Source organism: Plecotus auritus, assembly GCF_963455305.1.
Source record: "Plecotus auritus genome assembly, chromosome: 15".
Taxonomy (NCBI): domain Eukaryota; kingdom Metazoa; phylum Chordata; class Mammalia; order Chiroptera; family Vespertilionidae; genus Plecotus; species Plecotus auritus.
Genome location: NC_137781.1, coordinates 7,144,260 through 7,167,705, shown reverse-complemented (window position 1 = coordinate 7,167,705; position 23,446 = coordinate 7,144,260). Strand labels below are relative to the sequence as shown.

At 54.4% G+C, this 23,446-nt stretch overlaps 1 protein-coding gene across 3 annotated transcripts in view; it reads right to left on the bottom strand.

Moving 5' to 3' along the window:
• Positions 1–23,446, bottom strand: part of SLCO3A1 (solute carrier organic anion transporter family member 3A1) — a 236,112-nt gene that overhangs the window by 76,414 nt on the left and 136,252 nt on the right. For all 3 annotated transcript variants that reach the window (XM_080651706.1, XM_080651704.1, XM_080651705.1), the window contains exons 8-9: positions 19,922–20,097; positions 18,975–19,039 (exon numbers count right to left, since the gene is read on the bottom strand). In XM_080651706.1, the coding sequence (XP_080507832.1) occupies positions 18,975–19,039; positions 19,922–20,097 (241 nt within the window). The remainder of the gene's footprint in view (positions 1–18,974; positions 19,040–19,921; positions 20,098–23,446) is intronic.

The window sequence follows — 23,446 nt, the reverse complement described above, 5'->3', positions numbered from 1 at the left end:
TGTGGGAAGAGGCCTACCACCAACCTCACTCTCTATGCTACTCTAGTCTAGTCTAGTCTGCTTGGCTCCGTCCTGCGCTCTGTGGGAAGAGGCCTACCACTAACCTCACTCTCTAGTCTTGTCTAGTCTGCCTGGCTCCGTCCTGGGCTCTGTGGGAAGAGGCCTACCACCAACCTCACACTCTAGTCTAGTCTAGTATCCCTGGCTCCGTGTTGGGCTCTGTGGGAAGAGGCCTACCACCAACCGCACACTCTAGTCTAGTCTAGTATCCCTGGCTCCGTCCTGGGCTCTGTGGGAAGAGGCCTATCACCAACCACACACTAATATAGGCTAGTCTGCCTGGCTCCGTCCTGGGCTCTGTGGGAAGAGGCCTACCACCAACCTCACTCTCTAGTCTAGTCTAGTCTGCCTGGCTAGGTCCTGGGCTCTGTGGGAAGAGGCCTACCACCAACCTCACTCTCTACTCTACTCTAGTCTAGTCTAGTCTGCCTGGCTCCGTCCTGGGCTCTGTGGGAAGAGTCCTACCACCAACCTCATTCTCTAGTTTAGTCTAGTATCCCTGGCTCCATCCTGGGCTCTGTGGGAAGAGCCCTACCACCAACCTCACACTCTAGTCTGGTCTAGTCTGCCTGGCTACGTCCTGGGCTCTGTGGGAAGAGGCCTACCAGCAACCTCACTCTCTACTACAGTCTAGTCTAGTCTAGTCTGACTGGCTCCGTCCTGGGCTCTGTGGGAAGAGTCCTACCACCAACCTCACTGTCTACGCTACTCTAGTCTAGTCTAGTCTGCCTGGCTCCGTCCTGGGCTCTGTGGGAAGAGGCCTACCACCATCCTCACTCTCTAGTCTAGTCTAGTCTGCCTGGCTCCGTCCTGGGCTCTGTGGGAAGAGGCCTACCACCAACCTCACATTCTAGTCTAGTCTAGTCTGCCTGGCTCCGTCCTGGGCTCTGTGGGTAGAAGCCTACCACCAACCTCACACTCTAGTCTAGTCTAGTATCCCTGGCTCCGTGCTGGGCTCTGTGGGAAGAGGGTTACCACCAACCTCACACTCTAGTCTAGTCTCCTTGGCTCCGTCCTGGGCTCTGTGGGAAGAGGCCTACCACCAACCTCACTCTCTACGCTACTCTAGTCTAGTCTAGTCTGCTTGGCTCCGTCCTGCGCTCTGTGGGAAGAGGACTACCACCAACCTCACACTCTAGTCTAGTCTAGTATCCCTGGCTCCGCCTGGGCTCTGTGGGAAGAGGCCTACCAGCAACCTCACTCTCTAGTCTAGTCTAGTATCCGTGGCTCCTTCCTGGGCTCTGTGGGAAGAGCCCTACCACCAACCTCACACTCTAGTCTGGTCTAGTCTGCCTGGCTACGTCCTGGGCTCTGTGGGAAGAGGCCTACCAGCAACCTCACTCTCTACTACAGTCTAGTCTAGTCTAGTCTGACTGGCTCTGTCCTGGGCTCTGTGGGAAGAGTCCTACCACCAACCTCACTGTCTACGCTACTCTAGTCTAGTCTAGTCTGCCTGGCTCCGTCCTGGGCTCTGTGGGAAGAGGCCTACAACCAACCTCACACTCTAGTCTAGTCTAGTCTGCCTGGCTCCGTCCTGGGCTCTGTGGGAAGAGCCCTACCACCAACCTCACACTCTAGTCTAGTCTAGTATCCCTGGCTCCGTCCTGGGCTCTGTGGGAAGAGGCCTACCACCAACCTCACTCTCTAGTCTAGTCTAGTCTGCCTGGCTCCGTCCTGGGCTCTATGGGAAGAGTCCTACCACCAACCTCACTCTCTAGTCTAGTCTAGTATCCCTGGCTCCATCCTGGGCTCTGTGGGAAGAGCCCTACCACCAACCTCACACTCTAGTCTGGTCTAGTCTGCCTGGCTACGTCCTGGGCTCTGTGGGAAGAGGACTACCACCAACCTCACTCTCTACTCTAGTCTAGTCTAGTCTGACTGGCTCCGTCCTCGGCTTTGTGGGAAGAGGCCTACCACCAACCTCACACTCTAGTCTAGTCTAGTATCCATGTCTCCGTCCTGAGCTCTGTGGGAAGAGGCCTACCACCAACCTCACTGTCTACGCTACTCTTGTCTAGTCTAGTCTGCCTGGCTCCGTCCTGGGCTCTGTGGGAAGAGGCCTACCACCAACCTCACTCTCTAGTCTAGTCTAGTCTAGTCTGCCTGGCTCCGTCCTGGGCTCTGTGGGAAGAGGCCTACCACCAACCTCACACTCTAGTCTAGTCTAGTATCCCTGGCTCCGCCTGGGCTCTGTGGGAAGAGGCCTACCAGCAACCTCACTCTCTAGTCTAGTCTAGTATCCGTGGCTCCTTCCTGGGCTCTGTGGGAAGAGCCCTACCACCAACCTCACACTCTAGTCTGGTCTAGTCTGCCTGGCTACGTCCTGGGCTCTGTGGGAAGAGGCCTACCAGCAACCTCACTCTCTACTACAGTCTAGTCTAGTCTAGTCTGACTGGCTCCGTCCTGGGCTCTGTGGGAAGAGTCCTACCACCAACCTCACTGTCTACGCTACTCTAGTCTAGTCTAGTCTGCCTGGCTCCGTCCTGGGCTCTGTGGGAAGAGGCCTACAACCAACCTCACACTCTAGTCTAGTCTAGTATCCCTGGCTCCGTCCTGGGCTCTGTGGGAAGAGGCCTACGACCAACCTCACTCTCTACTCTACTCTAGTCAAGTTTAGTCTGCCTGGCTCCGTCCTGGGCTCTGTGGGAAGAGGCCTACCACCAACCTCACTCTCTAGTCTAGTCTAGTATCCCTGGCTCCGTCCTGGGCTCTGTGGGAACAGGCCTACGACCAACCTCACTCCCTACGCTACTCTAGTCTAGTCTAGTCTGCCTGGCTCCGTCCTGGGCTCTGTGGTCAGAGGCGTACCAGCAACCTCACTCTCTAGTCTAGTCTAGTATCCCTGGCTCCGTCCTGGGCTCTGTGGGAAGAGCCCTACCACCAACCTCACACTCTAGTCTGGTCTAGTCTGCCTGGCTACGTCCTGGGCTCTGTGGGAAGAGGCCTACCACCAACCTCACTCTCTAGTCTAGTCTAGTCTAATCTAGTCTGACTGGCTCCGTCCTCAGCTTTGTGGGAAGAGGCCTACCACCAACCTCACTCTCTAGTCAAGTCTAGTATCCCTGGCTCCGTCCTGGGCTTGTGGGAAGAGCCCTACCACCAACCTCACACTCTAGTCTGGTCTAGTCTGCCTGGCTCCGTCCTGGGATCTGTGGGAAGAGGCCTACCACCAACCTCACTCTCTATGCTACTCTAGTCTAGTCTAGTCTGCTTGGCTCCGTCCTGCGCTCTGTGGGAAGAGGCCTACCACCAACCTCACTCTCTAGTCAATTCGAGTATCCCTGGCTCCGTCCTGGGCTCTGTGTGAACAGGCCTACGACCAACCTCACACTCTAGTCTGGTCTAGTCTGCCTGGCTCCGTCCTGGGCTCTGTGGGACGAGGCCTACCACCAACCTCACTCTCTAGTCTAGTCGAGTATCCCTGCTCCGTCCTGGGCACTTGGGAAGAAGCCTACCACCAACTTCACACTCTAGTCTAGTCTAGTATCCCTGGCTCCGTCCTGGGCTCTGTGGGAACAGGCCTACGACCAACCTCACTCTCTACGCAACTCTAGTCTAGTCTAGTCTGCTTGGCTCCGTCCTGGGCTCTGTGGGAAGAGGCCTACCAGCAACCTCACTCTCTAGTCTAGTCTAGTATCCCTGGCTCCGTCCTGGGCTCTGTGGGAAGAGGCCTACCACCAACCTCACACTCTAGTCTGGTCTAGTCTGCCTGGCTCCGTCCTGGGCTCTGTGGGAAGAGGCCTACCACCAACCTCACTCTCTACTCTAATCTAGTCTGCCTGGCTCCTTCCTGGGCTCTATGTGAAGAGTCCTACCACCAACCTCATTCTCTAGTCTAGTCTAGTATCCCTGGCTCCATCCTGGGCTCTGTGGGAAGAGCCCTACCACCAACCTCACACTCTAGTCTGGTCTAGTCTGCCTGGCTACGTCCTGGGCTCTGTGGGAAGAGGACTACCACCAACCTCACTCTCTACTCTATTCTAGTCTAGTCTAGTCTGACTGGCTCCGTCCTCGGCTTTGTGGGAAGAGGCCTACCACCAACCTCACTGTCTACGCTACTCTAGTCTAGTCTAGTCGGCCTGGCTCCGTCCTGGGCTCTGTGGGAAGAGGCCTACCACCAACCTAACTCTCTAGTCTAGTCTGCTTGGCTCCGTCCTGGGCTCTGTGGGAAGAGGCCTACCACCAACTTCACACTCTAGTCTAGTCTAGTCTGCCTGGCTCCGTCCTGGGCTCTGTGGGAAGAGGCCTACCACCAACCTCACACTCTATTCTAGTCTAGTATCCCTGGCTCCGTCCTGGGCTCTGTGGGAAGAGCCCTACCACCAACCTCACACTCTAGTCTGGTCTAGTCTGCCTGGCTACGTCCTGGGCTCTGTGGGAAGAGGCCTACCAGCAACCTCACTCTCTACTCCAGTCTAGTCTAGTCTAGTCTGACTGGCTCCGTCCTGGGCTCTGTGGGAAGAGGCCTACCACCAACCTCACTCTCTACGCTACTCTAGTCTAGTCTAGTCTGCCTGGCTCCGTCCTGGGATTTGTGGGAAGAGGCCTACCACCAACCTCACACTCTAGTCTACTCTAGTATCCATGGCTCCGTCCTGGGCTCTGTGGGACGAGGCCTACCACCAACTTCACACTCTAGTCTAGTCTAGTATCCCTGGCTCCGTCCTGGGCTCTGTGGGAAGAGGCCTACCACCAACCTCACTCTCTAGTCTAGTCTAGTCTGCCTGGCTCCGTCCTGGGCTCTGTGGGAAGAGGCCTACCACCAACCTCACTCTCTACTCTAGTCTAGTCTGCCTGGCTCCGTCCTGGGCTCTATGGGAAGAGTCCTACCACCAACCTCACTCTCTATGCTACTCTAGTCTAGTCTAGTCTGACTGGCTCCGTCCTCGGCTTTGTGGGAAGAGGCCTACCACCAACCTCACACTCTAGTCTTGTCTAGTATCCATGGCTCCGTCCTGAGCTCTGTGGGAAGAGGCCTACCACCAACCTCACTGTCTACGCTACTCTAGTCTAGTCTAGTCTGCCTGGCTCCGTCCTGGGCTCTGTGGGAAGAGGCCTACCACCAACCTCACTCTCTAGTCTAGTCTAGTCTAGTCTGCTTGGCTCTGTCCTGGGCTCTGTGGGAAGAGGCCTACCACCAACCTCACACTCTAGTCTAGTCTAGTCTGCCTGGCTCCGTCCTGGGCTCTGTGGGAAGAGGCCTACCACCAACCTCACACTCTAGTCTAGTCTAGTATCCCTGGCTCCGCCTGGGCTCTGTGGGAAGAGGCCTACCAGCAACCTCACTCTCTAGTCTAGTCTAGTATCCGTGGCTCCGTCCTGGGCTCTGTGGGAAGAGCCCTACCACCAACCTCACACTCTAGTCTGGTCTAGTCTGCCTGGCTACGTCCTGGGCTCTGTGGGAAGAGGCCTACCAGCAACCTCACTCTCTACTACAGTCTAGTCTAGTCTAGTCTGACTGGCTCCGTCCTGGGCTCGGTGGGAAGAGTCCTACCACCAACCTCACTGTCTACGCTACTCTAGTCTAGTCTAGTCTGCCTGGCTCCGTCCTGGGCTCTGTGGGAAGAGGCCTACAACCAACCTCACACTCTAGTCTAGTCTAGTATCCCTGGCTCCGTCCTGGGCTCTGTGGGAAGAGGCCTACGACCAACCTCACTCTCTACGCTACTCTAGTCAAGTTTAGTCTGCCTGGCTCCGTCCTGGGCTCTGTGGGAAGAGGCCTACCACCAACCTCACTCTCTAGTCTAGTCTAGTCTAATCTAGTCTGACTGGCTCCGTCCTCAGCTTTGTGGGAAGAGGCCTACCACCAACCTCACTCTCTAGTCTAGTCTAGTATCCCTGGCTCCGTCCTGGGCTCTGTGGGAAGAGGCCTACCACCATCCTCACTCTCTAGTCTAGTCTAGTCTGCCTGGCTCCGTCCTGGGCTCTGTGGGAAGAGGCCTACCACCAACCTCACACTCTAGTCTAGTCTAGTATCCCTGGCTCCGTCCTGGGATCTGTGGGAAGAGGCCTACCACCAACCTAACTCTCTACGCTACTCTAGTCTAGTCTAGTATCCCTGGCTCCGTCCTGGGCTCCGTGAGAAGAGGCCTACCACCAACCTCACTCTCTAGTCAAGTCTAGTATCCCTGGCTCCGTCCTGGGCTTGTGGGAAGAGCCCTACCACCAACCTCACACTCTAGTCTGGTCTAGTCTGCCTGGCTCCGTCCTGGGATCTGTGGGAAGAGGCCTACCACCAACCTCACTCTCTATGCTACTCTAGTCTAGTCTAGTCTGCTTGGCTCCGTCCTGCGCTCTGTGGGAAGAGGCCTACCACCAACCTCACTCTCTAGTCAATTCGAGTATCCCTGGCTCCGTCCTGGGCTCTGTGTGAACAGGCCTTCGACCAACCTCACACTCTAGTCTGGTCTAGTCTGCCTGGCTCCGTCCTGGGCTCTGTGGGACGAGGCCTACCACCAACCTCACTCTCTAGTCTAGTCTAGTCTGCTTGGCTCCGTCCTGGGCTCTGTGGGAAGAGGCCTATCACCAACCACACACTAATATAGGCTAGTCTGCCTGGCTCCGTCCTGGGCTCTGTGGGAAGAGGCCTACCACCAACCTCACATTCTAGTCTAGTCTAGTCTGCCTGGCTCCGTCCTGGGCTCTGTGGGAAGAAGCCTACCACCAACCTCACACTCTAGTCTAGTCTAGTATCCCTGGCTCCATCCTGGGCTCTGTGGGAAGAGGCCTACCACCAACCTCACTCTCTAGTCTGGTCTAGTCTGCCTGGCTACGTCCTGGGCTCTGTGGGAAGAGGCCTACCACCAACATTACTCTCTAATCTAGTCTAGTCTGCCTGGCTCCGTCCTGGGCTCTGTGGGAAGAGGCCTACCACCAACCTCACTCTCTATGCTACTCTAGTCTAGTCTAGTCTGCTTGGCTCCGTCCTGCGCTCTGTGGGAAGAGGCCTACCACCAACCTCACTCTCTAGTCTATTCGAGTATCCCTGGCTCCGTCCTGGGCTCTGTGGGAACAGGCCTACGACCAACCTCACACTCTAGTCTAGTCTAGTATCCCTGGCTCCGTCCTGGGCTCTGTGGGAACAGGCCTACGACCAACTTCACTCTCTACGCTACTCTAGTCTAGTCTAGTCTGCCTGGCTCCGTCCTGGGCTCTGTGGTCAGAGGCCTACCACCAACCTCACTCTCTAGTCAAGTCTAGTATCCCTGGCTCCGTCCTGGGCTCTTGGGAAGAGCCCTACCACCAACCTCACACTCTAGTCTGGTCTAGTCTGCCTGGCTCCGTCCTGGGCTCTGTGGGAAGAGGCCTACCACCAACCTCACTCGCTACTCTAGTCTAGTCTGCCTGGCTCCGTCCTGGGCTCTGTGGGAAGAGGCCTACCACCAACCTCACATTCTAGTCTAGTCTAGTATCCCTGGCTCCGTCCTGGGCTCTGTGGGAACAGGCCTATGACCAACCTCACTCCCTACGCTACTCTAGTCTAGTCTAGTCTGCCTGGCTCCGTCCTGGGCTCTGTGGTCAGAGGCCTACCAGCAACCTCACTCTCTAGTCTAGTCTAGTATCCCTGGCTCCGTCCTCGGCTCTGTGGGAAGAGCCCTACCACCAACCTCACACTCTAGTCTGGTCTAGTCTGCCTGGCTACGTCCTGGGCTCTGTGGGAAGAGGCCTACCACCAACCTCACTCTCTACTCTAGTCTAGTCTAGTCTAGTCTGACTGGCTCTGTCCTCAGCTTTGTGGGACGAGGCCTACCACCAACCTCACTCTCTAGTCTAGTCGAGTATCCCTGGCTCCGTCCTGGGCACTGTGGGAAGAAGCCTACCACCAACTTCACACTCTAGTCTAGTCTAGTATCCCTGGCTCCGTCCTGGGCTCTGTGGCAACAGGCCTACGACCAACCTCACTCTCTACGCAACTCTAGTCTAGTCTAGTCTGCTTGGCTCCGTCCTTGGCTCTGTGGGAAGAGGCCTACCAGCAACCTCACTCTCTACTCTAGTCTAGTCTGCCTGGCTCCGTCCTGGGCTCTGTGGGAAGAGCCCTACGACCAACCTCACACTCTAGTCTAGTCTAGTATCCCTGGCTCCGTCCTGGGCTCTATGGGAAGAGCCCTACCACCAACCTCACACTCTAGTCTAGTCTAGTCTGCCTGGCTCCGTCCTGGGCTCTGTGGGAAGAGGCCTACCACCAACCTCACATTCTAGTCTAGTCTAGTCTGCCTGGCTCCGTCCTGGGCTCTGTGGGAAGAAGCCTACCACCAACCGCACACTCTAGTCTAGTCTAGTATCCCTGGCTCCATCCTGGGCTCTGTGGGAAGAGGCCTACCACCAACCTCACTCTCTACGCTACTCTAGTCTAGTCTAGTCTGCCTGGCTCCGTCCTGGGCTCTGTGGGAAGAGGCCTACCACCAACCTCACTCTCTACGCTACTCTAGTCTAGTCTAGTCTGCCTGGCTCCGTCCTGGGCTCTGTGGGAAGAGTCCTACCAGCAACCTCACTCTCTACTCCAGTCTAGTCTAGTCTAGTCTGACTGGCTCCGTCCTGGGCTCTGTGGGAAGAGGCCTACCACCAACCTCACTCTCTACGCTACTCTAGTCTAGTCTAGTCTGCCTGGCTCCGTCCTGGGATTTGTGGGAAGAGGCCTACCACCAACCTCACTCTCTACTCTAGTCTAGTCTGCCTGGCTCCGTCCTGGGCTCTATGGGAAGAGTCCTACCACCAACCTCACTCTCTAGTCTAGTCTAGTATCCCTGGCTCCATCCTGGGCTCTGTGGGAAGAGTCCTTCCACCAACCTCACTCTCTAGTCTAGTCTAGTATCCCTGGCTCCATCCTGGGCTCTGTGGGAAGAAGCCTACCACCAACTTCACACTCTAGTCTAGTCTAGTCTGCCTGGCTCCGTCCTTGGCTCTGTTGGAAGAGGCCTACCAGCAACCTCACTCTCTACTCTAGTCTAGTCTGCCTGGCTCCGTCCTGGGCTCTGTGGGAAGAGCCCTACGACCAACCTCACACTCTAGTCTAGTCTAGTATCCCTGGCTCCGTCCTGGGCTCTATGGGAAGAGCCCTACCACCAACCTCACACTCTAGTCTAGTCTGCCTGGCTCCGTCCTGGGCTCTGTGGGAAGAGGCCTACCACCAACCTCACATTCTAGTCTAGTCTAGTCTGCCTGGCTCCGTCCTGGGCTCTGTGGGAAGAAGCCTACCACCAACCTCACACTCTAGTCTAGTCTAGTATCCCTGGCTCCATCCTGGGCTCTGTGGGAAGAGGCCTACCACCAACCTCACTCTCTACGCTACTCTAGTCTAGTCTAGTCTGCCTGGCTCCGTCCTGGGCTCTGTGGGAAGAGTCCTACCAGCAACCTCACTCTCTACTCCAGTCTAGTCTAGTCTAGTCTGCCTGGCTCCGTCCTGGGCTCTTTGGGAAGAGGCCTACCACCAACCTCACTCTCTACGCTACTCTAGTCTAGTCTAGTCTGCCTGGCTCCGTCCTGGGCTCTGTGGGAAGAGTCCTACCAGCAACCTCACTCTCTACTCCAGTCTAGTCTAGTCTAGTCTGACTGGCTCCGTCCTGGGCTCTGTGGGAAGAGGCCTACCACCAACCTCACTCTCTACGCTACTCTAGTCTAGTCTAGTCTGCCTGGCTCCGTCCTGGGATTTGTGGGAAGAGGCCTACCACCAACCTCACACTCTAGTCTACTCTAGTATCCATGGCTCCGTCCTGGGCTCTGTGGGACGAGGCCTACCACCAACCTCACTCTCTAGTCTAGTCGAGTATCCCTGGCTCCATCCTGGGCACTGTGGGAAGAAGCCTACCACCAACTTCACACTCTAGTCTAGTCTAGTATCCCTGGCTCCGTCCTGGGCTCTGTGGGAAGAGGCCTACCACCAACCTCACTCTCTACTCTAGTCTAGTCTGTCTGGCTCCGTCCTGGGCTCTGTGGGAAGAGGCCTACCACCAACCTCACTCTCTAGTCTAGTCTAGTATCCCTGGCTCCGTCCTGGGCTCTGTGGGAAGAGGCCTACCACCAACCTCACACTCTAGTCTGGTCTAGTCTGCCTGGCTCCGTCCTGGGCTCTGTGGGACGAGGCCTACCACCAACCTCACTCTCTAGTCTAGTCTAGTATCCCTGGCTCCATCCTGGGCTCTGTGGGAAGAGCCCTACCACCAACCTCACACTCTAGTCTGTCTAGTCTGCCTGGCTACGTCCTGGGCTCTGTGGGAAGAGGACTACCACCAACCTCACTCTCTACTCTAGTCTAGTCTAGTCTAGTCTGACTGGCTCCGTCCTCGGCTTTGTGGGAAGAGGCCTACCACCAACCTCACACTCTATTCTAGTCTAGTATCCATGGCTCCGTCCTGAGCTCTGTGGGAAGAGGCCTACCACCAACCTCACTCTCTACGCTACACTAGTCTAGTTTAGTCTGCCTGGCTCCGTCCTGGGCTCTGTGGGAAGAGGCCTACCACCAACCTCACTCTCTAGTCTAGTCTAGTCTGCCTGGCTCCGTCCTGGGCTCTGTGGGAAGAGTCCTACCACCAACCTCACTCTCTAGTCTGGTCTAGTCTGCCTGGCTACGTCCTGGGCTCTGTGGGAAGAGGCCTACCACCAACCTCACTCTCTACTCTAGTCTAGTCTGCCTGGCTCCGTCCTGGGCTCTATGGGAAGAGTCCTACCACCAACCTCACTCTCTAGTCTAGTCTAGTATCCCTGGCTCCATCCTGGGCTCTGTGGGAAGAGTCCTACCACCAACCTCACTCTCTAGTCTAGTCTAGTATCCCTGGCTCCATCCTGGGCACTGTGGGAAGAAGCCTACCACCAACTTCACACTCTAGTCTAGTCTAGTATCCCTGGCTCCGTCCTGGGCTCTGTGGGAAGAGGCCTACCACCAACCTCACTCTCTAGTCTAGTCTAGTCTGCCTGGCTCCGTCCTGGACTCTGTGGGAAGAGGCCTACCACCAACCTCACTCTCTACTCTAGTCTAGTCTGCCTGGCTCCGTCCTGGGCTCTATGGGAAGAGTCCTACGACCAACCTCACTCTCTAGTCTAGTCTAGTATCCCTGGCTGCATCCTGGGCTCTGTGGGAAGAGTCCTACCACCAACCTCACTCTCTAGTCTAGTCTAGTATCCCTGGCTCCATCCTGGGCTCTGTGGGAAGAAGCCTACCACCAACTTCACACTCTAGTCTAGTCTAGTCTGCCTGGCTCCGTCCTGGGCTCTGTGGGAAGAGGCCTACCACCAACCTCACTCTCTACTCTAGTCTAGTCTGCCTGGCTCCGTCCTGGGCTCTGTGGGAAGAGGCCTACCACCAACCTCACTCTCTAGTCTAGTCTAGTATCCCTGGCTCCGTCCTGGGCTCTGTGGGAAGAGGCCTACCACCAACCTCACACTCTAGTCTGGTCTAGTCTGCCTGGCTCCGTCCTGGGCTCTGTGGGACGAGGCCTACCACCAACCTCACTCTCTAGTCTAGTCTAGTATCCCTGGCTCCATCCTGGGCTCTGTGGGAAGAGCCCTACCACCAACCTCACACTCTAGTCTGGTCTAGTCTGCCTGGCTACGTCCTGGGCTCTGTGGGAAGAGGCCTACCACCAACCTCACTCTCTACTCTAGTCTAGTCTAGTCTAGTCTGACTGGCTCCGTCCTCGGCTTTGTGGGAAGAGGCCTACCACCAACCTCACACTCTAGTCTAGTCTAGTATCCATGGCTCCGTCCTGAGCTCTGTGGGAAGAGGCCTACCACCAACCTCACTCTCTACGCTACTCTAGTCTAGTTTAGTCTGCCTGGCTCTGTCCTGGGCTCTGTGGGAAGAGGCCTACCACCAACCTCACTCTCTAGTCTAGTCTAGTCTGCCTGGCTCCGTCCTGGGCTCTGTGGGAAGAGTCCTACCACCAACCTCACTCTCTAGTCTGGTCTAGTCTGCCTGGCTACGTCCTGGGCTCTGTGGGAAGAGGCCTACCACCAACCTCACTCTCTACTCTAGTCTAGTCTGCCTGGCTCCGTCCTGGGCTCTATGGGAAGAGTCCTACCACCAACCTCACTCTCTAGTCTAGTCTAGTATCCCTGGCTCCATCCTGGGCTCTGTGGGAAGAGTCCTACCACCAACCTCACTCTCTAGTCTAGTCTAGTATCCCTGGCTCCATCCTGGGCTCTGTGGGAAGAAGCCTACCACCAACTTCACACTCTAGTCTAGTCTAGTCTGCCTGGCTCCGTCCTGGGCTCTGTGGGAAGAGGCCTACCACCAACCTCACTCTCTAGTCTAGTCGAGTATCCCTGGCTCCGTCCTGGGCACTGTGGGAAGAAGCCTACCACCAACTTCACACTCTAGTCTAGTCTAGTATCCCTGGCTCCGTCCTGGGCTCTGTGGGAACAGGCCTACGACCAACCTCACTCTCTACGCAACTCTAGTCTAGTCTAGTCTGCCTGGCTCCGTCCTGGGCTCTATGGGAAGAGTCCTACCACCAACCTCACTCTGTAGTGTAGTCTAGTCTGCCTGGCTCCGTCCTGGGCTCTGTGGGAAGAGTCCTACCACCAACCTCATTCTCTAGTCTAGTCTAGTATCCCTGGCTCCGTCCTGGGCTCTGTGGGAAGAGCCCTACCACCAACCTCACACTCTAGTCTAGTCTAGTATCCCTGACTCCGTCCTGAGCTCTGTGGGAAGAGGCCTACCACCAACCTCACTCTCTATGCTACTCTAGTCTAGTCTAGTCTGCTTGGCTCCGTCCTGCGCTCTGTGGGAAGAGGCCTACCACCAACCTCACTCTCTAGTCTATTCGAGTATCCCTGGCTCCGTCCTGGGCTCTGTGGGAAGAAGCCTACCCCCAACTTCACACTCTAGTCTAGTCTAGTATCCCTGGCTCCGTCCTGGGCTCTGTGGGAACAGGCCTACGACCAACCTCACTCCCTACGCTACTCTAGTCTAGTCTAGTCTGCCTGGCTCCGTCCTGGGCTCTGTGGTCAGAGGCCTACCAGCAACCTCACTCTCTAGTCTAGTCTAGTATCCCTGGCTCCGTCCTCGGCTCTGTGGGAAGAGCCCTACCACCAACCTCACACTCTAGTCTGGTCTAGTCTGCCTGGCTACGTTCTGGGCTCTGTGGGAAGAGGCCTACCACCAACCTCACTCTCTCCTCTAGTCTAGTCTAGTCTAGTCTGACTGGCTCCGTCCTCAGCTTTGTGGGACGAGGCCTACCACCAACCTCACTCTCTAGTCTAGTCGAGTATCCCTGGCTCCGTCCTGGGCACTGTGGGAAGAAGCCTACCACCAACTTCACACTCTAGTCTAGTCTAGTATCCCTGGCTCCGTCCTGGGCTCTGTGGGAACAGGCCTACGACCAACCTCACTCTCTACGCAACTCTAGTCTAGTCTAGTCTGCTTGGCTCCGTCCTTGGCTCTGTGGGAAGAGGCCTACCAGCAACCTCACTCTCTATTCTAGTCTAGTCTGCCTGGCTTCGTCCTGGGCTCTGTGGGAAGAGCCCTACGACCAACCTCACACTCTAGTCTAGTCTAGTATCCCTGGCTCCGTCCTGGGCTCTATGGGAAGAGCCCTACCACCAACCTCACACTCTAGTCTAGTCTAGTCTGCCTGGCTCCGTCCTGGGCTCTGTGGGAAGAGGCCTACCACCAACCTCACATTCTAGTCTAGTCTAGTCTGCCTGGCTCCGTCCTGGGCTCTGTGGGAAGAAGCCTACCACCAACCTCACACTCTAGTCTAGTCTAGTATCCCTGGCTCCATCCTGGGCTCTGTGGGAAGAGGCCTACCACCAACCTCACTCTCTACGCTACTCTAGTCTAGTCTAGTCTGCCTGGCTCCGTCCTGGGCTCTGTGGGAAGAGTCCTACCAGCAACCTCACTCTCTACTCCAGTCTAGTCTAGTCTAGTCTGACTGGCTCCGTCCTGGGCTCTGTGGGAAGAGGCCTACCACCAACCTCACTCTCTACGCTACTCTAGTCTAGTCTAGTCTGCCTGGCTCCGTCCTGGGATTTGTGGGAAGAGGCCTACCACCAACCTCACACTCTAGTCTACTGTAGTATCCATGGCTCCGTCCTGGGCTCTGTGGGACGAGGCCTACCACCAACCTCACTCTCTAGTCTAGTCGAGTATCCCTGGCTCCATCCTGGGCACTGTGGGAAGAAGCCTACCACCAACCTCACTCTCTACTCTAGTCTAGTCTGCCTGGCTACGTCCTGGGCTCTGTGGGAAGAGGCCTACCACCAACCTCACTCTCTACTCTAGTCTAGTCTGCCTGGCTCCGTCCTGGGCTCTGTGGGAAGAGTCCTACCACCAACCTCACTCTCTAGTCTAGTCTAGTATCCCTGGCTCCGTCCTGGGCTCTGTGGGAAGAGCCCTACCACCAACCTCACACTCTAGTCTGGTGTAGTCTGCCTGGCTCCGTCCTGGGCTCTGTGGGACGAGGCCTACCACCAACCTCACTCTCTAGTCTAGTCGAGTATCCCTGGCTCCGTCCTGGGCACTGTGGGAAGAAGCCTACCACCAACTTCACACTCTAGTCTAGTCTAGTATCCCTGGCTCCGTCCTGGGCTCTGTGGGAACAGGCCTACGACCAACCTCACTCTCTACGCAACTCTAGTCTAGTCTAGTCTGCCTGGCTCCGTCCTGGGCTCTATGGGAAGAGTCCTACCACCAACCTCATTCTCTAGTCTAGTCTAGTCTGCCTGGCTCCGTCCTGGGCTCTGTGGGAAGAGTCCTACCACCAACCTCACTCTCTAGTCTAGTCTAGTCTGCCTGGCTCCGTCCTGGGCTCTGTGGGAAGAGTCCTACCACCAACCTCACTCTCTAGTCTGGTCTAGTCTGCCTGGCTACGTCCTGGGCTCTGTGGGAAGAGGCCTACCAGCAACCTCACTCTCTACTCTAGTCTAGTCTGCCTGGCTCCGTCCTGGGCTCTGTGGGAAGAGGCCTACCACCAACCTCACTCTCTAGTCTAGTCTAGTCTAGTCTAGTCTGACTGGCTCTGTCCTCGGCTTTGTGGGAAGAGGCCTACCACCAACCTCACACTCTAGTCTAGTCTAGTATCCCTGGCTCCGTCCTGGGCTCTGTGGGAAGAGGCCTACCACCAACCTCACTCTCTACTCTAGTCTAGTCTAGTCTAGTCTGACTGGCTCTGTCCTCGGCTTTGTGGGAAGAGGCCTACCACCAACCTCACACTCTAGTCTAGGCTAGTATCCCTGGCTCCGTCCTGGGCTCTGTGGGAAGAGGCCTACCACCAACCTCACTCTCTACTCTAGTCTAGTCTAGTCTAGTCTGACTGGCTCTGTCCTCGGCTTTGTGGGAAGAGGCCTACCACCAACCTCACACTCTAGTCTAGTCTAGTATCCCTGGGTCCGTCCTGGGCTCTGTGGGAAGAGGCCTACCACCAACCTCACTCTCTAGTCTAGTCTAGTATCCCTGGCTCCGTCCTGGGCTCTGTGGGAAGAGGCCTATCACCAACCACACACTAGTATAGGCTAGTCTGCCTGGCTCCGTCCTGGGCTCTGTGGGAAGAGGCCTACCACCAACCTCACTCTCTAGTCTAGTCTAGTATCCCTGGCTCCGTCCTGGGCTCTGTGGGAAGAGGCCTACCACCAACCTCACACTCTAGTCTAGTCTAGTATCCCTGGCTCCGTCCTGGGCTCTGTGGGAAGAGGCCTACCAGCAACCTCACTCTCTACTCCAGTCTAGTCTAGTCTAGTCTGACTGGCTCCGTCCTGGGCTCTGTGGGAAGAGTCCTACCACCAACCTCACTCTCTAGTCTAGTCTAGTATCCCTGGCTCCGTCCTGGGCTCTGTGGGAAGAGCCCTACCACCAACCTCACACTCTAGTCTGGTCTAGTCTGCCTGGCTACGTCCTGGGCTCTGTGGGAAGAGGCCTACCACCAACCTCACACTCTAGTCTAGTCTAGTCTGACTGGCTCCGTCCTGGGCTCTGTGGGAAGAGGCCTACCACCAACCTCACTCTCTACGCTACTCTAGTCTAGTCTGCCTGGCTCCGTCCTGGGCTCTGTGGGAAGAGGCCTACCACCAACCTCACACTCTAGTCTAGTCTAGTCTGCCTGGATCCGTCCTGGGCTCTGTGGGAAGAGGCCTACCACCAACCTCACTCTCTACTCTAGTCTAGTCTACTCTAGTCTGCCTGGCTCCGTCCTGGACTCTGCGGGAGGAGGCCCACCACCAACCTCACAGTCTAGTGTAATCCATCTCCCAGGCTCTATCGTGCCTTCTATGGGAAGAGTCCTTCCACTAACCTCACACTCTATTCTGTGTCCTTCACTTGCCTATGTCTTGTTGTTTATCCCAGTTATAGATTTTGAATTCTATTGTATACAATGCCTTGTTGGTTTCTTTGCCTAGACCTACAAATATATAAATAATGAAGGTAACATTCCGTGGTCTTAAAATTGTCACATTATATATGCAATATCATTTTAATATCTGTCTTCACATTTACCCCATGTCTCACGAAATTTTCAGATATATCTTCCCATTGTGTTCTTAGACTAACTATTTTTTCTTGTGTTTTGAGTCCCCCATTATCTCTTTAGGCATCCAGGGACCTCTACCTTAACTCCCCTGTTGGGCGACTCCTCCCATCTTAAGTCAGCCTCCAAGAAGCCGCTGAAGAGCAGGGGTGTTCTCACTTACGGGAATATGGTCCCCGCAGCTCAGTACACCTCATGTGCTAAATAAATGTTGTTTTCCCATGAATGTGTATGTGGAATGTTTTAAGCACTTTCTGAAATAAGGGTCCATTCCTGGCTGGCCTGCCTCTATGGCTGAGCATCAACCTATGAACCAATGTTTCATGGTTGGATTCCTGGTCAAGGCACATGCCCAGGTTGTGATCTTGATCCCCCGTGGGCGTGTGTAAGAGGCAACCAATCAATGATTCTCATCATTGATGTTTCTCCCTCTCCCTTCCTTTCTGAAATCAAAAATACATTTTTTTTAAAAATAAGGGTCCCCAACTTGCTACCAGATGTTACACATTCGTCTACCTATCTGTCCACCCCACTTGGAGTGAATGTGGGTAGGAGGGCACTTAACTCACGTACTTTGTACCTCAGTTAAAAATCACCATGGTTATTCCCTGCAGGGGCTTTAATCATAACAGCACAACGTCAGAAAGGCCGTGATGCTTTGCTTTAAGTTCTTGCTATACCCATTCTTACCTGGGCATTGATGCTTTGCTTTAAGTTCTTGCTATACCCATTCTTACCTAGAATACATCTCCTTTCCATGACTTAGAAATAAAATGGATTAAAAAACTGTGGTACATCTACACAATGGACTACACCGCCGCTGTAAAAAGGAAGGAACTCCTACCAATTGCAACAGCATGGGTGGACCTGGAGAGCATTATGCTAAGTGAAATCAGGCAGTCAGAGAAAGATAAATGTCACATGATCTCACTCATTTGTGGAATATAATGAACAACATAAACAGATGAACAAGAACAGATCCAGAAACAGAGAAACATTGATCCGATGCTCAAACCTCAGAGGGAAGGTAGGGGAGGGTGGGGGCAAGGGGGAGAGATCAAACAAAGGACTTGTATGCATGCATATAGGCCTAACCAATGGACACAGACAGTAGGGGGGTGAGGGCATGAGTGGTGGGGTAGGGGGAAATGGGGGGATAAGGATACATATGTAATACCTTAATAAAGAAATAAGTCGAATACACCTTATAAGTGTCCCCGTGTGCACCAACATCGTGTATTATTAACAGTGTTGAGGAGATTCTAAGGCCTTTCCCTGGGCACTCGTGCAGGGAAATGACCACGGCAATTGATCAGAAATTCTCTGCTGCCGGCAGGTAGAGGCAGTGAGCGGGGCAGATTCTATGAATCCAAGGTGGGTGTTTTCTTTTTGATATGCCAGTTACGTGGGAATTGGTCTCATCATAAAAGTCGTAACCACATATATTATAGACCTCTTCCCCGACTATATCTTGTAGATTTTTTTTTTACTTTTACAAACATGCTTATAAATATTTCTAAAATCCATTCTTTGTGCTTATCCGTGGCTTATACTTCGAATAATGAATATGTACTCTGAAAACAGAGAGCATGGTCATTTCCCTGATTTGCCATTAACGTCCATGAAAGAAGACCACCGCCCTATTATTCAAGAAAGAAAAGTTATCCTCTCTTGACCTTGGCCTTGACAAAGCTCTGTTCATAAAGCATCAGTCATGTGGTAGAGGGAGGGGGCGGGGCATAGCTGAGAGCTGGGGACCCAGGTGGCCTTTCCAGATTTGCCCCAGGAGGACCCAGGACCCTAAGAGAATCGTGGGCCATTCCCACCCTGTTTCTCCATCTTAAGGAGGGGCCTAACCTTAACCCTCCCTATCCACACCTCACCGGGGAATGGAGGCTCTGCGGCGTGAAGGCCATATTGCCCATCCCAGAAACCTCAGGGGCATAAACCAAATCAGTTTGGAAAAATGTAAAGTATGCAATTTCATTTGCAAGGCACTGAGAGGTCTCTCTCTCTCTCTCTCTCTCTCTCTCTCTCTCTCTCTCTCTCTCTTTCTCTCTCTCCCTCTCTCTCTCCCTCTCTCCCTCCCTCTCTCCCTCCCTCCCTCCCTCCCTCCTAGCCGGCTGCCCCACAAATGATGCATGCATGTCACAGGATGCTCATGGGTTGCTCTATGAAGGTGCCAAATTACACCATCCCTTTTTCCTCATGCCAAGGAGAAATCAGAGTTGACGTGAATGACAACTTTGCCACTTCCTGAGTTTAGGTCTAAACCCTGGGCAAAATGTGCATACTTCCAGTTTCTCTGATTTTTCTGTAAGATTCTAAAGTTTTTATAATTAAACATCATAGAAAAAAAAAAGACAAATTCAAGCAACGGGACCATTTCACTGACAGCGACTCACCTGGGCCTCGGCCTCCGATTCATTACTGAGGGGATAAGGAGAGGGTACGTACCCAGCAGGCGAAGGAGGAGGAAAAGAACTCCCAGCGCGTAAGACTTGAGCTCAGGGCTGACGGTCCTACGTGCGCAGAGATGAGGAGGCAAGAGAGAGATTCTCATCACTCCACTGTCATTAACAGACCCCGAGCCACGCGCTGCGGCCCTGCAGCCCCCTCCTAGATTACCAGTGGGTTTTCCCTCCACCTTCCCTGCCTAGCGTCTGGAAAACAATGGTAACTGCAATGACAAGATAAGCTTTTAATAGCGGAGCTAATCTTGTCATGAAGGACAGAATGCAAAGCGGGCCCCTACAGTCTTCATTGAAAGGCACCTCGCCTTGGCCAGGACAGGGAAGCATCTTGGGGTGACAGGTCCCACGTACCCGGGAACATCACCTGGGAAGACATTCGCCCTGTGGCTCACCGACAGGCCAGAACACGACACCAGGGTCACTCTGGGGCCCTTTTGAGAAATCAACGGGACTAGCACCGGGTGGCCCAGTGCGGTTAATCCGCATCTAGCCAGTCTCGGTGCCTGCCCCGAGGAAAGGCACCCGACAGCGTCACGCTTCCTCCCTGCAGACAGTCCCCACCTCCCGGCTTGGTCCCCCAGGACAGTCCCTGGAATGACCCCTCACACTTTCTGGACCCTCAGAGTGCCCGCTTTCTGGGAAACCACTCTGTACCATTCCAAGGAGGAGCTCGAAGGCCCGCTGTCTGCGGAGTGCGCGTGGCACACAACCCAAGCTCTTCACGGCTGTGACCTGCTCCCGGGGCCCTATTTTTGCACGTTCATCTGAAGGGACTGACTTTCTCCCGTGGGTCCTGCTTCTACGCATGGTGTGAGGTTAGTGGGACTGAAACTCACGGACCCCGGGCTCTGTCTGTGGGAGACCTGCCGATGCACCGGGCGGGAAGGGGCCGCGAGGTGGGTCACAGGCCCGGGGACCTTACCAGCTCACCTGATGAGGATGATGACCGAGGGCGTCTGGGCCATGGCCCCGATCATGCTGCAGACACACATCACGCACAGGAAGGTGAGGAAGGCCTCCTGGCAGCCGGGACTGGGGCACTTGCCGGGGACCACGGTGGCGTTCTCGGGCGGGCCGGCCGTCAGGCACGCACAGCCGGTGAGATTCTGAAAGGAAGCATCCAGCCCTTTTCAGTGGCACCTCCAGCGCCTACATCCCAAGCCATCCATCAGCTGGAGCTGCCACAGCCCAATTACGCGCCCGCCGCATCCCATTAATTAGGCCTGGGCAAACGAGTTAGCGTTTTAAGGAGGCCGCAGGACACATGCAAATAAAGGCATGTTTATGGGGAGGAGAGCTGAGCCCCGTCTCCTGTGTATTTCATTTCCCTGCTCAGGAATCCCTCCGTCAGCTGCACTGTAGACAAACGTCCCTCCGCCCTCTCCCCCCCCCCCCCCCCCCCGCCATACAATTAGAGAGGAAATTGCACTTCCACAATATGATAAAACATTGCCAATTAACACTGTAATTACCTGCCGATTTGTCCTCTCTTTCATGCAGTTATAATTGCCCTGAAGAGTATTAGAAGGAGTAAATCAGGGAGCCTGCATCCTGCTGCTGGTCCGGTGCCCACAGTGGCACTTGGAACAAAGGCTGTGCCCTGTCAGGTGTGACGTGGCTGCCATCGTGGGGCCCAGAGCGGGGGGAGCTAAGGGAGGGTTCTCGAGGGGCCAGGAGGCAAAGAGGGCTAAGAGGTGCCGGGAGCTCAGGGCAATGCTGGGGAGCAAGCTACAGCCGGGAGCACCCTGATCAGCATGTGAGGAGGAAGAACAGCCACTGTGGCCATGTGGCCTCCCGGGATTCTCGCGCAGCCGCCCAGTCCCAGGCACCGCGCTCCCGCTCCAGGAATTCCATTGGCAGAGGGAGGGGCAGGGGCTGGGAGAGGCAGTGCCTGGAAAGCGGCAAGCCAATTAAGGTGGGGAAATAATAGCCAGGGGCCTTTAAGGAATGCAGAGTGAAAACAATCGTAAACAACTCACTGCTCTCCTTCCCAGGGCCGCTCAGCTTTCAGGGCACAGGGGTGCATCCTCCTGAGGGTCACCCCCGACTCGAACATCCTCCCCCCAGCCCCTCCCTCCTTGCCTTTTTCTTCTCCCTTCTTTTCTTTACCCACAGAACATGCGACAGGCTTTGCTTACCCCACAAAGTTACATGGATGCTTGCAAGGATGTCCAAAGCCTCTATGCCCACCTCCAACAGGGCCCCCCTTTATGACTGTGCCCTGCACAGGGGCTTCATCCAGGTGCTGACGTTGGGGGACACACTGTTGGGCTGGATCCTCTGTCCTAAGCAGCCTGCCCAGAGCCGGCACCCTGGTGTGATTACAGCACCAGAACTTACCCTAAACAGACCTGCCTGGGCACCAAATGCCCTAAGTTTAACACGAGTCACAACACTGCGAGAAATAAAGTTTTGCAGCCATCTGAGTGCCTACCTACAGGGATTGGGGACACGGTGGAATACTATACAGCTGTCAAAAAGGTAAGCGAGTGCTCTCTACGTACTAGTATGAAAAGAACTCCAAGGTAAGTCATTGACAACAAAACCCTACAAACAACAGGTACAGAATAAGACCCTAAACAGGCATTAAAATCCAGAAAGACAGCTTGCAAGGAACCAGGAATAGTATCACCCACTGGGCAGAGTGGGGGTTGAAAAGTGGGAGGCCGAGGTAGAAAGGAGAGTTTTCACGCCCTCCTTTCTATAATTCCTGATTTTTGAACCATAAGAATGTATCATTTCTTGAAAAGTCTAGAACTTTAAAAAATAAAGAAACCAACAAAGGAAGAACAGCACAGCCATTGAGAATCGCACGCCTGTGCCACGACTCAGACGTTAATTTCCATTGAGAAATGTTTCTGTTCACATCCAATGATGGGGATAAATAATCACAATAAAGCCGCGACCACAAAAATAGAAAAATGACTCTCTGGGATCTTGGATTCGTTTTCTGCTGCGGAAGGAAGGCATACGTGTGCTATTTTGACAGCTCCCATTACAAACACAAAACACTCGTCAGCAGTGTCAAAAATACTGGTGAATAGAGTTGTTTTTGTGTGGGTTCCCCCCACATTCACACTGATGGATCCATTGCTATTCATCGTACAAATAAACTAATTTCTAGTTGGAAGATTGCTTTGCTAAGGGGACAGCGATGGGGGAGATGGTGTTCTATGTACTGAGTCTGATGTGAAACCTGGGAAGTGGAGCCCGGCCAGTGTGGCTCAGTGGTTGAGCATCGACCTATGAACCAGGGGGTCACAGTTCGATTCCTGGTCAGGGCACATGCCCCGGTTGCGGGCTCGATCCCCAGAGGGGGGCGTGCAGGAGGCAGCCGATCGATGATTCTCTCTCATCACTGATGTTTCTCTCTCTCTCTCCCTTCCTCTCTGACATCAATAAAAACGTATAAGCCCTAGTCCTGTATCTGAGACAGGGCTGTGGTCCTCCCTCCTCCGTGGGACATGCTCCTCACCGAGGCGGCAGAGGGCCGATGACACCACGAGGCACTGGGACACTGTCCCGAGTGACACCTGCTCCTCTGTGCTCTAGACGTTATGATGTCTGGGCCAGAGAATGCTCTAGAGCAGTGGTCGGCAAACCGCGACTCGAGAGCCACATGCGGCTCTTTGGCCCCTTGAGTGTGGCACTTCCACAAAATACCACGGTCTGGGCAAGTCTATTTTGAAGAAGTGGCGTTAGAAGAAGTTTAAGTTTAAAAAATTGGCTCTCCAAAGAAATTTCAATCGTTGTCCTGTTGGTATTTGGCTCTGTTGACTAAGGAGTTTGCCGACCACTGCCCTAGAGTAGAGATCCTCTGGTCTCAGGGCACTCGCCTGTACTTACCTCTCCTAACAGGACAAAAACCAACACTACTTACGATATAACTCCTTGAATATTAATGACATTGTTGTCATGAGAAAGAATAGCTTGTGTTTTTATTTTCATCCTTCTCCGGGCTCCTTCCCTTTTAAAAAAATTCCCTTCCACTCACATAAAGAAACTGCTTTATCATCTAATTTAAGACATCAGTTCTTCTCCACCCACCCCCATGGTGATTTATTTTCTCTATAGGAAAAAATGTTAATAACTGGCCAGGAGTCTAAATGTTAAAAGCAAAGGAAGATACATCTTGGAAATGAAAATAAACGACCAGCGTTTTCTACCCAAAAAATGGCTGCTCCCCAGACACAAGATGTGGCAAGGACAGGAAGCAGGGAATTCCCACTTGGTGCCTGAAAAAGCACTCAGCCCTTTTCTTATCTGGCCTCCCACCGGGGCGACCCTGGGCCCCAGGGAAGAGCAGGGCTGGACACCAGCAGGCCACTCGGTGAAAGGACAGAGGGGCACCAGGACCCCAAAGGTAAAGGAGGGCAGGGAGGGTTTCACACAGGAGGGGCCGTAGGAGTGGTCCCTCCGCAGGGAGAAGCAGGGAAGCCCCTGTGGTGTGGGGAA